This window comes from Eumetopias jubatus, unplaced genomic scaffold (genome assembly GCF_037043125.1).
Source record: "Eumetopias jubatus isolate StellerSeaLion01/CBP00866 unplaced genomic scaffold, mEumJub1_p1.0 scaffold_14, whole genome shotgun sequence".
Taxonomy (NCBI): domain Eukaryota; kingdom Metazoa; phylum Chordata; class Mammalia; order Carnivora; family Otariidae; genus Eumetopias; species Eumetopias jubatus.
The window spans coordinates 37,046,560-37,061,998 of record NW_028274820.1 but is presented as its reverse complement, the minus strand read 5'-3'; the positions used below and the strand labels follow the sequence as shown (position 1 = coordinate 37,061,998).

General features: G+C 39.0%; 1 protein-coding gene and 1 pseudogene across 4 annotated transcripts in view; one reads left to right on the top strand and one right to left on the bottom strand.

Moving 5' to 3' along the window:
• Positions 1-15,439, bottom strand: part of AKAP9 (A-kinase anchoring protein 9) — a 155,430-nt gene that overhangs the window by 5,532 nt on the left and 134,459 nt on the right. For all 4 annotated transcript variants that reach the window (XM_028117920.2, XM_088018581.1, XM_088018583.1 and 1 more), the window contains 10 exons: positions 13,344-13,563; positions 12,454-12,604; positions 10,621-11,289; positions 9,968-10,173; positions 9,553-9,658; positions 7,314-7,496; positions 6,161-6,361; positions 4,729-4,961; positions 2,555-2,640; positions 1,215-1,344 (listed from right to left, as the gene is read on the bottom strand). In XM_028117920.2, coding sequence (XP_027973721.1) covers positions 1,215-1,344; positions 2,555-2,640; positions 4,729-4,961; positions 6,161-6,361; positions 7,314-7,496; positions 9,553-9,658; positions 9,968-10,173; positions 10,621-11,289; positions 12,454-12,604; positions 13,344-13,563 — 2,185 coding nt within the window. The remainder of the gene's footprint in view (positions 1-1,214; positions 1,345-2,554; positions 2,641-4,728; positions 4,962-6,160; positions 6,362-7,313; positions 7,497-9,552; positions 9,659-9,967; positions 10,174-10,620; positions 11,290-12,453; positions 12,605-13,343; positions 13,564-15,439) is intronic.
• Positions 14,121-14,847, top strand: LOC114220228 (ubiquitin-conjugating enzyme E2 C pseudogene; annotated as a pseudogene).

Sequence of the window (15,439 nt, the reverse complement as noted above, 5' to 3'; positions counted from 1 at the left end):
AGTAACTGATAACTGGCAAGAACAGTCAGAATTCACATTTGAACATTTCTTTACATGTGTCTGCTGTTGGTCCATAGGTAGCAAAGTATGAGGCTTTGCAGATAAGTAGTTCTTGGTTTGACTATGAACTTTCAGTTTTCTTATGTGAATGTGGATTAGAGATTCTGAATGTATATAAACCCAGGATCAGAAAAGGTTCCCAGTAAATAATAATTACTTATTATTCTAATTATAGTAAGTTATTAATTCTTATGTAACATATATATCTAATATAAATATTATCAATGCCATCTCTATAATATTTCCCAGTGATCTTGCTAAGAATCAGATACTTAGTATTTTTACATTGTTAGGGTTAAAAACTGAAACCAGAGAGTAGAAATTGTAACTTTGCAATATTTCTGGTATATGGCCATGCTAAAAACAGACGTATGTAATCTGTTAGCTCTTGTCTGTTGATAACACCTGATGTGTTCTTCCAGCTTCATAACCATGTTTCTTAAATCATTCTTTTCTTCACTCAGTGGCTGATATGTCCTGTCAGCTCAGCATTTTGCCTCAGTAGTCTTTCAGTCAGTAAGTCTCAGTAAGTACTCAGGAATGCTAAGCTAGGCTTAATCTGTATCCCCCAATGTCTGAGTTTGTGATGTCTATGGGAAAAAAACTTCTAAAAAACTCACAGCAGCTACTAAGTTATCATAAAAGTGTCTAGTACAGTGCTTGTTGCAGAAGTCCTCGATAAACACTGTATATGTACAAATGCATCTTGTCCTGTAGACTTTAGAGTATTCTTTCATAATCCCCAGAGACTGTCAATTTTAGTTAATACTTTTCCCAGCGTCCAACCACAGCATATACTAAAATAACACTTGGTCAGTTCGGTTTCCTTTCTTTTTTGTTTTTTTTTTAAGAAATGATCATTTTTAGTTACGTTCAGTTAGCCACTGTATAGTACATCATTAGTTTTTGATGTAGTGTTCATTGATTCATTAGTTGCATGTAACACCCAGTGCTTGGTTTCCTATACTCTTGGAAACCAGGTATATATCCAAAAACTATTTTTGATTCTCAGCCTTAGATTATATACATCATATGCAAGTAAACACACACCTAGTTATTTTGATGCAAAGGAGTCAAAGCCCTAACACTGTCCTCCTTTGTCTGTTAAGTATTAGTATAGGTAACTACTCTAGGCATGTTTATCCAATCCTTACCTATTTTGAAAAGGTACAGGAGACCTAGGATAGTCCAGCTCTGATCTTGAGCGATATGTAGTGTGTCTCGGTTCTCCATATATCTCCAGCCCACCAGAAGAATGATAAAATGGATCAGTCTTTTCAGAGCCTAAAGTAATCCAAAATGTACCACATCATAAAAAAGAAAAATATCAAGCCCTTGAAAAATTTCTACAAAACAGAGAAGGGCTCAAAAGACTACAATACTGTACTATACAATACTATCTCCTATTTATAGTCATCTTCAATTATTCTTCCAAAGAAGAGAAAAAACAGAACTGTTAATTTGTTTTCCTTTGAATATAAGTATTTCTAATAATCTGGAACTATACCTCAAAGAAAATAAACTACTTACTTAGAATATTTTTTTAAAAGACCTCTTCTTAGTTATAATTAGAGGTGAGGTGAGGGGTGTCTGAGTGTGTATGGCTTGGGGAAAAAGATGATTTGGATAAAAAATACTACTTCACACCACCCTACTGACTTTTACTAGAAAAAACTTGAAATCAGGATTTGCTAACTTAAAACACAGAACTCATTACGGTGCAAATTTCAGCTGTTTCTGTGTAAGAATGCATATTTCAAGGCACTTTGCTTAGCATACCAAACATATCTCCTCCTCCTCTGCTTAGTTACTGGTAGAATACGTAAAGGTGGTTTAATACCAATACATAGCTGCATTAATATAGTTATGCTGTGTGGATGAAACTCTGTATACTCTCCAGTTTCTGAGCTTATCGGTATGCCTAAAATATTGAAGTTCTAGTTTGTTTCCACTTTTAGGTGTAGCAAGAAGGAATTTTAACTGTTACCATTATATACAACCTATTTGTAAGCTCAGAAACCTGAATACCACTAAATTGTGAAAACCTGAAACCATAACTTCCATATGACTAATAGCAATTCTATCTGGAATCAGAGCCTTAAATGCAGTTGTATGGGGAGTGGGGTCTAGAGCCAGACTGCCAGGGTTCAATGCTGGCTCTGCCACTTCCCACTGGGTAATCTGAGACAAACAACAAATGCTTTCCATGCCTCAGTTTTTCTTCTATAAAGTGAGAATAACAGTAGCCATACTTACATCATAGGATTGGGAAAATGCATGAGAATATATGGACAAAGTAGGGCCTAGTTCAGACTACGTGGCCCATAAAAATTCGCTCTCATTACTCTTTTAAACAGCAAGGTCCCCAGCTCTGTTGGTTATAGGGCTCTCTGGTCTTTGGACAACAGTTTCCAGAACACATTATTTGGAAGGCATTACACATACGGTAATATTAAGAGAATCATAAACACAAGAAATCCTATTTTGACTTCACCTGGATTCAGTCCAAAGCCATCCCTGTTAATATTGATGGAACCAGCACTTGTGACTCGTTGCCACCGTCGAACCAAAAATTTCATTCTAAAAAAGATGCCAAGAAAAAGTTTCACAGCACATCTACAATGGAAAGAATATAAATATACATTTCCCACAAAAATAAAGTCATACATTTGAATATGAACACAGAACAAATTTCAACACAGTCACATGACTGCCTAATCTAAAATTACGCAAATGTCTCCTGGTTTGTGGCAAAATAAACTGAAACAAAACTGACTGGCTTCCCAAGAGGCCCAGAAATCTTGTCTGTTGCCAGGACCAGGTTCTGACTTTAGAGGTTTAGAACTCAAAGAGATGAGGAGCAAAAGCAAAAAAGAGAAAAGTGGATGGGCAAAGAAAGGGCGAGAAATAATGAAAGGAGAAAAGAATGGGGCGCCTAGGTGGCTCAGTCGGTTGAGCGTCTGCCTTCAGCTCAGGTCGTGATCCCAGGATCCTAGGATCGAGTCCCGCATCGCTTCTCTCTCTCCCTGCCCCCTGCTCGTGCTCTCTCTCTCAAATAAATAAATAAAATCTTAAGAGAGAGAGAGAAAAGAATGGAGACTACAAGGCAAATGAGATGGAACGAGAATAAAAACTGTTACCCTGGCAGTGAGACCGAGCTGGGAAAGCTGGAAGAGGAGTGAGGCCATGGGATCGGGGGTGAAAACCAATGAGGCTTTAAAAGGAAGGGGGGTGGCAGTGCACCAGACCAGCTGTGGCAAGGTGCTGCCTGCCCGACCCTGGCCCAAGGAACTTTCTAAACACCAGTTTTGATTTCTTAATTCCAATCAGTTGTGAAGCTCAGTTTTGGGATGGTGAAAATACAATGCACATGTAAGAGGACAAGAAAAAGAGGCAGTTAGAATGAAGTCTTTCAGTGGCGACTAGTTTTCAAGGAGCCTTCCCAAATTTTTCCAATAAAATTAATAACTAACTCCTATGACCTGTCATTTAGTGTCTTCTAAGTTATGAGCATACTGGTCTTCCCCACTAGGACGTGAGCTGCCTTTAGGGATTTAGGCAAGGTTTTTATTTTTTTCATCATCAGTGCATCTCCCAGCACCTCACCCTGTATAGAGTGTACAAGGTGGTAAAAGGAATGGACGATGAGGAAGGAGAAACCGGGACAACCTGCCAACAATGTGGAACAACAGAGGCAAGGAGGGTCTCAGACCATCAATAAGAGAAAATGTGAGCTTCCTTTACAGAGCCCACATGGATGAGACGTGGGAGCCCTGGCTGATTGTCCTAGCTCTATCACTACTGGCTTTGCAAACTTTCTGGGCCTCAGTTTCCTCATCTGTAAGATGGTATTCTGAACTAGGTGATCTCAGACAGCTTCTAGTTAAAAACCTCTGTTGTATTTTTCAAAGGATGATAGGTCAAAGAAAAAGGACAAAACCCTTTGAAGACCATATGAGATGTGACCTGATAGGAAGCTGTAAAACTAAAAATTCTTTTGAGACTGTCTGGTTCCTCCTACATGAATAAAAGGGAGGGGAAGCACGGGGAAGCCTAGGGGTCTGGGTATATTCACTCAGATGAGAGGGCTGCAGGAGGCCAGGCCCTCAAGGGAGTTTGAGTCCTGGCTCCATTTCAGCCACAAACAGAATGAGTCCAGAGTTCCTAGCTTGGAACTACTAGAGGCAGAGTGACAAAAGCACTAGCTCAGTCCAATGCCCTAAAGGCTAATCTGGGGTTTGGATGCAGAGTTAGACCAGAGTTTTGTGTAGCAGAACTCCAAGAGTGGGTTATTTTAGCAATGAAGAAAATGAGTATGTAGCCTAAATAAATTTTCAAAAACATTTTTTCCCCTTTCGTGATCCCTTTTATTTCTACATCTGAGGTAGTTCATGGGCTTATTCAGAGTTAAAAAATAAAACAAAAAAATCCAGAATGGATGTGCCAGCTCTGAGTTACCAGTTGCCTGCATCTGGGAAGCTGGGTCTCCATGGTACAATGTAAAGTATCCCTGGCTAAAAGGATGAAAGAAAGAAGCCCGCATGTTTTAGTGATGGCAAGTGTCTCATACTGTATGAATACAGAGCACAATAGGCAGAGAAAAGAGAAGATTATAAATCTAAATCTTTTTAGAGTCTATCAAAATGCATTTTCTTTCCAACACTTTACCTTGAAATTGCCATGGACACTCTGACCGCTGACCGAAACCTGGTGAAGCCCTTTGGACGGTTGGTGATCACCTCGAGGTCTGTGAAGGCTGGCTGCCCCCCCATCCGGGCAAGCAAAGTCAGGGTGGCATCTTCACATTCCTGGAACCCACCCAGTAACAGCAGCAGGTATTTCTTCTGATAAATGAGAGCTTTCCGAAAACTTTCTGCCCTCAGATATTTACCATAAATTCTCTATGTTAAAGAAAGGGAAGAACATAAAGACGTTATTAAGAAGCCATTCAAATTGTTCTCTAGGGGAAGATAACCTAGATTTTATTTTAAAAAAAGTTGTAGGAGCAGAATGGCAGATATCCTACTACTGTCTTCTACTTGATCAGCAAAGTTGAAGGTAAGGATAACCTTAAATTTTACACTTCTGCCTCATTTTAGTCAGTGCAATGTGAATACAAACCTTATACTTAGATTTTTGGTTTATTTTGGATTTTAGTGCCTAGTCATATTTACTTTTTTTTTTTTTTAAAGATTTTTATTTATTTATTCATGAGAGACAGAGAGAGAGAGAAAGAGGCAGAGGGAGAAGGAGGCTCCCAAGGAGCAGGGAGCCCCATGCAGGACTCGATCCCAGGACTCTGGGATCATGACCTGAGCCGAAGGCAGACGCTTAACCATCTGAGCCACCCAGGCGCCCCCTAGTCATCATATTTACTGCAAATATTTTTGTAATTCCATTATCATCTCGGTTTTTCTTCTAACTGCATAGAGCTACTTTTATTATTAGTATTATAAATACTAATCTATTTAACTTTTTTTGCAAATATTTTTGTAATTCCATTATCATCTCGGTTTTTCTTCTAACTGCATAGAGCTACTTTTATTATTAGTATTATAAATACTAATCTATTTAACTTTTTTTCCTTTATTTAACGTTTCCAATGTTAATGTTCTCTGTCCCTTTAAGAGTCATAAATTTATGTTCACTCCATAGTTAAAAAAATATTCCAAACATTTTTCTTTTTGTTTTGGATTTTATGTTAACAGATTAAAAGTTTTATTGCAACATTCATTAGAGTCAGTGTAGAGAGGCTGTTCAGAGGGCTTACCATCTTACAGAGCGTGGTGATGCTCTGATATTGATAGTAGTAGAGCTTTTGTTGGCAGTGGAAGAGAACTTTCTGTTATCTATTAGGGATGAGATGGGGGTAGTGGGGCCATGAGCTCACGGTGCTGCCATGATGGCATGCCTTGCCACCAAGGTTTTGTGACCAGCTAGAGACCTGCATTCATGACACACACTCAATAGTGAGATCTAGAGACAGCCGAAGTGCCACCTACACTTCTTTACTCTGTTCAGTTAAGGTTAGTGAGAGATGAAACAAGGCCAAAGCAGAGGACCAGCTTTGGTACATGTTTTGATGGAAGATGTCCCCTACCTTTATAGCAGCATGCTCAGAATCAGGGCTCAGATTCTGAAGTAAAGCTTCATTTCTTAGTTCAGCTTTCAGTTTGTACACTTCAGCTTCTGCTCTTTTCAAGGATTTTTGGAGAGTCAACTTTTCTCTGTTCCAGACTTCTTTTTCAGAAGCAATGATGGCTTCAATGTTGGCACCACCACTGAATGAAAACCTAGAAGACTGCAGAGACCAGAGCCTACTTACATGATTTTTAGGCATAAGTCTGAAAAATCTAAATTAAACACATTAAAGGTATCCCCTATGGGAACCTCAGCTTTCCAGTCTCAGACCGGGAGAGTTCAAAGCCAATCTCAACTGACAGTAAAGAATATACACTAAGTATATGGTCCTTTGCTTAGTAGTTTAATTTTAAAACTAAAAACCCCTGTGGGAGCCTAGCCCGAAGGAAAGTGTTTAGATTTTGCAAAGCTTTGAAATAAAACAGTTTAGAGACTTAATAAATGGACCATCTGGGTTCAAATGTAGAGCCTATGCCTGAATCAGCACACTGGGGAAGTGGGGAAACAACCACCCGGCATGTCCACAGAGAAGTGAATTGCTACAGAAGCTCTGTGGATGTGTTATCATGCAGACTGCACAGTTGTCTCACGAGTCTTTCCTATCTTTATTTTATATTATATTCCTATCTTTATATTACAGAAGCTAGCAATTTATTTTGTAGTTTTTAACTGGAAAAAATTAAACTGCTAGAGTGGTTTATTAGACTGAAATATAAAATTTAATGGCATCTTTCACTTGAGTCACAAACATAGTAACTGATAAGAACAGTCAGAATTCACATTTGAATATTTCTTTACATGGATCCACTGATGGTCCACAGATAGCATAGTATCTAGCTTTGGTTAAGATAAGCAGTTCTTGGTTTGACTATAGACTTCAGTTTTCTCATGTACAAGGCTGAATGTGGATTAAAGACTCTGAAAGTATAGAACCCATGATCTGGCCCAGAGAAGGCTCCCAAATATCACTGTCATCTCGCTAACATTTTCCAATGATCATACTAAGAACCAGATATTTAATATTTTTATGTTAGGGTTAAGAATTGAAACCAGAGAGCAGAAGTTGTAATTCTGCAGTATTTCGAGTGTGGCCATGCTCAAATTAGACGTACATAATCTCTGCCAGCTCCTGTCTGTCGGTACCACCTGATATGTTCTTCCAGCTTCATAACCGTATTTCTCAGATCATTCTTTTCTTCTGTCAGTTGGCTGATATGTCCTGTCAGCTCAGCATTTTGTCTCAGCAGTCTTTCAGTCAGTGAGCCACAAGAAGTACCTGGGGACACTAAGCTAGGCTAGAAAGATAAAATGGAATTAAGGTCATGGAAGCACAAACGTTTATGAACAATGCACATAAACGTGAATGGGCACTCAGAACAAGAGATTTCATGAAGAAGTAGTGCTTGAGTTGAGTCTTAAGTAACTAGGAAGAATTTCACAGGTAGGAAAGAAGACAGGGAAGGGCATATTAAGTAGAAGGAACAGCATGTGTAAGGCACAAGGGTTTTCTTTGAGAGTATGTTGCTTTTAGGGAGCTACAAGTGGCTTGATAAGGCTACAGTAAAGGCTGCCTTCACTTTACAGATAATAGACCTAAATGTAAGCAGTGGAGAGCCATAAATGGCCTTGAGACAAGAGTGCCACAAATAAAATTTATGTGTTAGAAAAATTCCTTGGTAGCAGCATGCAAAGTACAGTAAATTAGGGAAGATAGATCCTGGTGTCAGGTGGACACATCAGGAAGTCATTACAATAGTTCAGGTGAGAAATAATGGAAGCCTGAATAAAGGCAATGACTAAGGGCACATGGGGTAGATACTTAGAAGGTAAAAGCACAGGACTTAGTCACTGCTGCGATACACAACTGAGTGAAGTAAAGTGGTCTATGGTGACTTTCAACTTTCCAAACTGGGCGCTTTCAGGACTAGAAATGTGGGTTGGGGACAGAAGAAGAAAAGAAAGATGATGCTCAGTTTGGAACGTGCCTGTGAGGTTCCTAAGGGATCACTATGGGGTCCACTTTCCCAAGGAAAGAGTTCCTGTAATTAATGGAAAATATAAACCTGGACCACAGGACAGAGGTATACACTAGAACCACAGGCCCCTAGAAGATAAGGTCCATAAGGGTGAGATTTAAAAAAAATTTTTTTAATTAACATATAATGTATTATTCATTTCAGGGGTGCAGGTCTGTGATTCATCAGCCTTACACAATTCACAGTGCTCATCATAGCACATACCCTCCCCAATGTCCATCACCCAGCCACCCCATCCCTCCCACCCCCCTCCCCTCCAGCAACCCTCAGTTTGTTTCCTGAGATTAAGAGTCTCTTATGGTTTGTCTCCCTCTCTGGTTTCATCTTGTTTCATTTTTCCCTCCCTTCCCCTATGATCCCCTGTCTTGTTTCTCAAATTCCTCAGATCAGTGAGATTATATAATTGTCTCTCTCTGATTGACTTATTTTGCTTAGCGTAATACCCTCTAGTTCCATCCACATTGTTGCAAATGGCAAGATTTCATTTTTTTGATGGCTGCTTAATATTCCATTCTGTGTGTGTGTGTGTGTGTGTGTGTGTGTACACACACATCTTCTTTATCCGTTCATCTGCTGATGGACATCTAAGCTCTTTCCATAGTTTGGCTATTGTGGACACTGCTGCTGTAAACACTGGGGTGCATGTGCCCCTTCAGATCACTACATTTGTATCTTTGGGGTAAATACAAGGGTGAGAATTTTATCAGATTTGTTCATTGCAGTTCAGAACCCAGGATAGTACCTGGCACATAACAAGTGCCTGATATAAGTATTTGTTCAGTAAGTAAGTCTACTGAGAACTCAGGCTGTGGGAATGAATGAGCTTTCACAGAGAAAAAAATGGATGAGGACAGGAGGAAGAGGAATTCATGAAGGTGACTGATGAAAGGAATGGAAGAAATAAGAGAATATTGTCACAAAAGGTAAAAAAAAAAAAAAAAGAGGGTTTTTAAGATGGGAGAGGTCCAAAGTGTCAAATGCTATAAAGAAGTCAAGGAAGTCAGGGAATGAAAAGATTCATCAGATTAGTCAACTGTGAAGACACTGGTGGCATTCTGTGGGTGGTTTTGAGAGTGGTGAGGGTAGAAGCCAGACTATTCTTGCAAGAAACTTGGTTATCACAATATAATGTCACTATAATTATTCAATAATGATAACGAAAGTTAATTTCCCCTCAAATTTTCACTATCTTCTTCTATTAGGGAAAAACATATATTATTATTTAAAATAAATTAAAAGATAAAATTAAAATTTAGAAAATATGGTGCCAGTTTCAAATGATTCATACAGCTCCATTAAATCTTTAAAGTCTTACCTCTTCCCCTGGCTGGCCAGTTAATTTCTGTAGTTGTAAAATAATTCCATCAATATTTTCCTGAACCCAAATGAAGTCTTCATCATCTGCTGTTTCAAACTGTAGTCTTCAAGAAGAAGACAAAAAGTCAAAACATATCTTTCTCAATTAGTGGTGCTGACGAGCACAAACTGTACAGATTAAGTGACACTCTACTTCACCTATCTCCTCCCTTACATTAAAGTGTTCTCTTTCCAGGGCTCAAGGTGAAGGTTTTCAGGTATATGAGTTTTGTTAAAGAATACCATCTCCTAATGTGAACATGCATTAACTTTAAAATTTCAATTCCCCACCCTTGGCTAGCTATTAGTGAGGGGCAGGTTCTGACCAGCTTGTCTAAGAATGCCATTTCCAAAGTCAGAAGGAAAACTCTAACCTATTGGAGGCTTTCTGGGCCAGATGCTGTAGTTTTGAAGCCATGTGTTGAAGCTTTTGTCTGATGATTCCTAATGCATGATTACAGCCAGCTCCTTCATTCATTTCAATCAGTTTAGGATAGCTTGATTCCTTTGTCTCTCCTTCTAGTTTCTGTTGAAGAACCCAATTTCTAGTTCGATCACTGGTTAAACTCCATGTGGATGGCTAGCAATTTTCGGCAGAAAAAGAAAAAGCAGTAATTATAAATGAACAGCAAATCACATTTTTTCTCAAGGGAACACAATTACGGTTTATACTCCAAATAAACTTTTTTGAATTTCCTTTTTAAATCATTTGTTCGTAACTATTTTTACTTTTTTAGATTTTATTTATTTGAGAGAGAGAGAGAGAGAGAGAGAGAGAGAGACTGAGAGACTGAGTGGAAGGAGGGGCAGAGGGAGAAGCAGGCTCCCCGCTGAGCAGGGAGCCCGACACGGGACTCCATCCCAGGACCCTGGGATCACGACCTGAGCCGAAAGCAGACGCTTAACGACTGAGCCACCCAGGCACCCTGTTCTTAACTATTTAAATAATTTAGTCCGCTATCAAAATTATATGTTCAAAGGGCTGTAGTGTTCTTTTAAAAACTATTTTAAAACAGTATTAATTTACCTCATTAAGATTCTGATAGAGAATTCTTCTACTTTCTCGTTTTTCTTCTCGTTCTAGTTCTTGCTTCTGGAATTCCTGCATAATTCCCTGCAGTCGCTTTCCTTCAAGGTCTAACTTATAAACCTGTTGCCTTTTCTCTTCCAGCTGGCGCTGAAGATCTTCCACTTTGGACTGGAGCTCATGCATTTTTTTCTGTCCCTCAGTGTTGGCCTCTTGTTCTGTCTGCAACGTCTTCCTGTGAACCTGCCTATCCTTTTCCATTTGCTGTCTCGTTTGCAAAGAATCCAGTTTATATTTCTCGGTCTCATTTAACAATTCTACTATGCGACTGTGTTTCTCCTCTAGCTGTTTCTGTAGCTCTTTAAGGAGGTCCTCAGAGGGTAGGGAGGGCCGAGGCTGCCCACTATCATCATTGCTCTGCAAGTGAGCATGCAATTCCCGCTCCTGATCCAGGGTACTACTCATTTCCCGTATTCGAACTTTCTCAGATTCAAGAAGTACCTGAAGCTCTAAGTTTCGACCTCGTTCTTCTGATAACTGGGCATCATGTAGCACTCTTTGTGATTCTATTTTCTCCTGTGATTCATTTAGTAGTTGTTTCTGTTGTTCCAACAGTAGATTTAGCTGGATATTCCTTTGTTTCTGACCCTCAAGTGAAAACTTCAAATCCTTGTAGAAGAAAGTTGAATTTAAGAATTTGTTAATATTAAATATTCTCTGTAAGTATAATTCTACTTTATTAATACTAAGTTGGTAGTATTTGATAATAAAATTGATTATCCAGTATTAACTTAAACTTTCAGTGGTTAAAGATTATTTGGACAGCCAGATGATTTTCATCAAAGACTATAAACAAAAGATAGATAAGCTAAATGATACTTTCTCTCCAAACATTAATCATAACTACTCAAGGAATATGAAGCAGGGTATATTCCTTCTAGAAATAATGACTTTTAAAAATACAAATATTCCAATATAATGTGACAGAAGCTCCTGAAAAGCCTCATGTTGTTCAATGTCACATATTAAAAATAATAGGGCTTATGGGGAAAAGCAGGGTTAGGGACAAACTACTCAAAACTTATACAAATTTGTAATGATAAAAAGTAGTAATCAGTACCTGAGGGGACATCATGTCCTTGCCAGGCAGAGAGCTCACTATGCCTGGAGGCTACCAAGACGGACATTCAAAAAAAAAAAACCCCAACAAAACAAAACAAAATGTAATAGGGCAGAAATGCCAGCTACTTAGTTTTTTAGCATACAGCTAGGGAGTACCATGTGTGGATGGAACAAGAGCTCTGAACCAGTGGGGCTACCATTAACGTGGGCACTGTGGGTGCAGTACATCCTGCTCTGAGCTGTGAGCTGTGCAAGGCTGGGCTGTGCCTCTTTGGAACACAGCCCAGAGTGAAGGGACTCATTTTCAATTTTTTAAAAATGTAACAATGAGGGCTCCTGCTGCCAGAGAGGTGTCACTGTTCACCTTCCCTAGGAGAAAACAAGAACCAAGACTACTTCGAGTTAAACTGAAATGGATGCCCTATTTATCAAATTGTATATGCACGAACTCAAATTCCCCAAACACACACCGTAGCAGAACAGTCTGTACGCACCCCTGGATGTAGCCAAACAAAACTGCATCACACCATTTAGCATTTCCTGGATAGAGTATGTTTAGATAACATAATAGTATTCCATATACGGTGAACAACTTACTGCACCTCATAAAGAGTCTAAGCCTGACATTTTAGAAAGAGGAAAGTCTTTAGACTCTCCCTCTTCTGTTGTTCTGGATTTTCCACAGACATGTAAAGACAAAGGTAACAATACCTCAAGTTCTTCTTTATCCCGCTCTTCACTGCGTCCTAGTTTGGCTTTCTCCTTCTCCAAAGCCCACTGGAGCTCTCTGGATTTTTTCTGTTCACTTGCTAATGTGTCATTAAGCAAATGTACTTCATCGGTTTTATCTTTAACTTCCAACCTAAATCAGAGACAATCGAACTTTCATAAAATTACTTTAACCGAGTTTATATTGAGAGAAAGAGAGAGCTTCCACTTAAAAGTGGAGGTATATTATAAACGAGTTAATAGGAAAATATAAGCCATGTAAAAATTAAAGATTTCTGACTGTGGTTTATTTCAAATTAACTGTTTCTAGTAATGCCACTACTAACTATTATTTAGCACTGTAAACCATTTATTTTTACAAAATAACGTTAATAAAAATTTTCCTTCGTCTTTTACTGAACATGGGAATAACCACTGTTCAAAATAAAGAATGACTGTCTTTGTAATGTGTCCTTGGCAAGCAGAATATCTCACTATTTATACCAACAATTTATCCTTTTCACAAGCATTGTATTTTAAAACATTTTGTATATTTTAGGTAGATGAACCACAGATTCCACTGAGATCATAAATATCACTTCAAATTACTTGGTGGTAAAACAGAAGTCAAAATTATATCTTATACAACAATAAGTCTCCAATAGAACTGAACCCACAGCAGAGAATATGCCAATACCTAATCATGAATTTATCATTTGGAAAAATTTGGAGTTTTTCCTTTCCACTGTAGTCTTTCCTATAAATAACAAAGTTTCAAGTTATTTACACATTATGTATAATGTCATGTTGTTATAAGATCTGCACAATGTCTGTGACAAAATTACTTCACTTCCTTCACCCAAATAGGTTTATAATAAGGAAGCCTGACATACCTGAAGGTCTCTAATTCCTTTAGGTGCTTATGTTGTGCCTTGAGTGTTGTTTCTAGTTCCAATTTAGTTTGTGCAAGTTCACTCTTCAGTTCAGCAACCACCATTTTCTCAGAACTCAGTTGTTCCTGCAGTTCTGCTGCTCTGTCCTTCACACTGCTGAGCTCCACTTGCATCTCCAGCATCTGAGACTGCTTCTGCTGCATATTATACTCCAAGAGTTCTACATGGAAAATTATTAATACTTAAATTATGATCTTGCAACTCATATTTGGTTTATAAATATTTTATTGATGAGAACTGATTTTTAATTTAGGAGATTACTACAAAGCAAATGTGAAGAGATCACAGTCCCAAAGTTGGCAATTTACATAAATACTTATCATGAATACTTTCCTCATAGTGCTAATGGTCAAGATTTCAGAACTATAAATACATAAGGATGATAATATAGTTTAACAGAATATTTAATCAGTGTAAGACATGAAATAAAACTTCAGGTGTTCACAAATACTATATATAGAAGTGTGTATTTGCTCAAGCAGAATTTCAAGAGCTCCTGCTAAAAAATGCCAAAGGTTTTTGACAGCCACACAAAGCACTTGCAGGAGTTTGGCATGTAACCATGACTACAGTGCTGAGCATGGCTTGCTGGTTTTGTTTAGCATTCCTTCGCAGATAGTCCCTAGGAACTTTACTGTCCTAGAAGCTTGGATTGTGGTTTGTTTTTTAAACACAAACCAGAGTTGCAGTCGTGCTCTCCGAGTTCCTGTCTCTCTCCCCGCACCACCTGGGATGGCCTCCCAGAACCGCGACCCAGCTGCCGCCAGCGTCGCCGCCGCCCGCAAAGGAGCCGAGCCCAGCGGGGGCACCGCCCGGGGCCCCGTGGGCAAGAGGCTACAGCAGGAGCTGATGACCCTCATGATGTCTGGTGACAAAGGCATCTCTGCCTTCCCTGAATCCGACAACCTTTTCAAATGGGTGGGGACCATCCATGGGGCAGCAGGCACAGTTTATGAAGACCTGAGGTATAAGCTCTCGCTGGAGTTCCCCAGTGGCTACCCTTACAACGCGCCCACGGTGAAGTTCCTCACACCCTGCTACCACCCCAACGTGGACACCCAGGGAAATATCTGCCTGGACATCCTGAAGGACAAGTGGTCTGCCCTGTATGATGTCAGGACCATCCTGCTGTCCATCCAGAGCCTGCTAGGAGAACCAAACATTGATAGTCCTTTGAACACGCATGCTGCCGAGCTCTGGAAAAACCCCACAGCCTTTAAGAAGTATCTGCAAGAAACCTACTCGAAGCAGGTCTCCAGCCAAGATCCCTGACTGTCCAGCCTCTCTCTTTGTGTTGTCTTTTTATTTTCTCCTTAGATAGTCTTTCTCTTCATTTCTGTCTAGGACTCTGTATCTTAAGCTGTGGTGTCATTTTTGTTTTGTTTCTGTTTTTTAAATTAAGTCTCTGGTTGAGCCCTTGTGACAAATATATTAAATAAATACATTGGGTTTTTAAAAAAAAAAAATAATAAACACAAAGCAACCCCTGCTTATAGGTTTGTTACAATGAAAACAAATGAAAATATTTAAATCCCTAAGTATAATAAATGGAAAAAAAGTTATGAAATATGCATCAGGAGACTGCTTTTGCAAAAAATATAAACTTGTATACATATGGCATTAATAAAGTTCTGCAGATAATAACAGTTGTTATTTTAGGATTCAGGAGATTCCAAGGGGGTAAATTTTACTCTATTCTTTGGTTTCTCCATTCTACCTTGAATGTATTTTCAACTTAAAAAATTTTATCGAAGTTCATCACTTTATATTACAATTCACTGATGTTAGGAGACAGGAATAACTTTGACTGTAGAAGACAATCATGTCAGTTTAAGCCTTTTTTTTTTTTTAAAGATTTATTTATTTTAGAGAGAGCACGAGCATGAGGGGCAGAGGGAGAAGGAGAGAGAATCCCAAGCAGATTGTGCTGAGCGCGGACTCTCTCTCAGGATCCTGAGATCATGACCTGAGACAAAACCGAGTTGGATGCACAACCCACTGCACCACCCAGGCGTCCAAGTTGGTTTAAGCTTTGA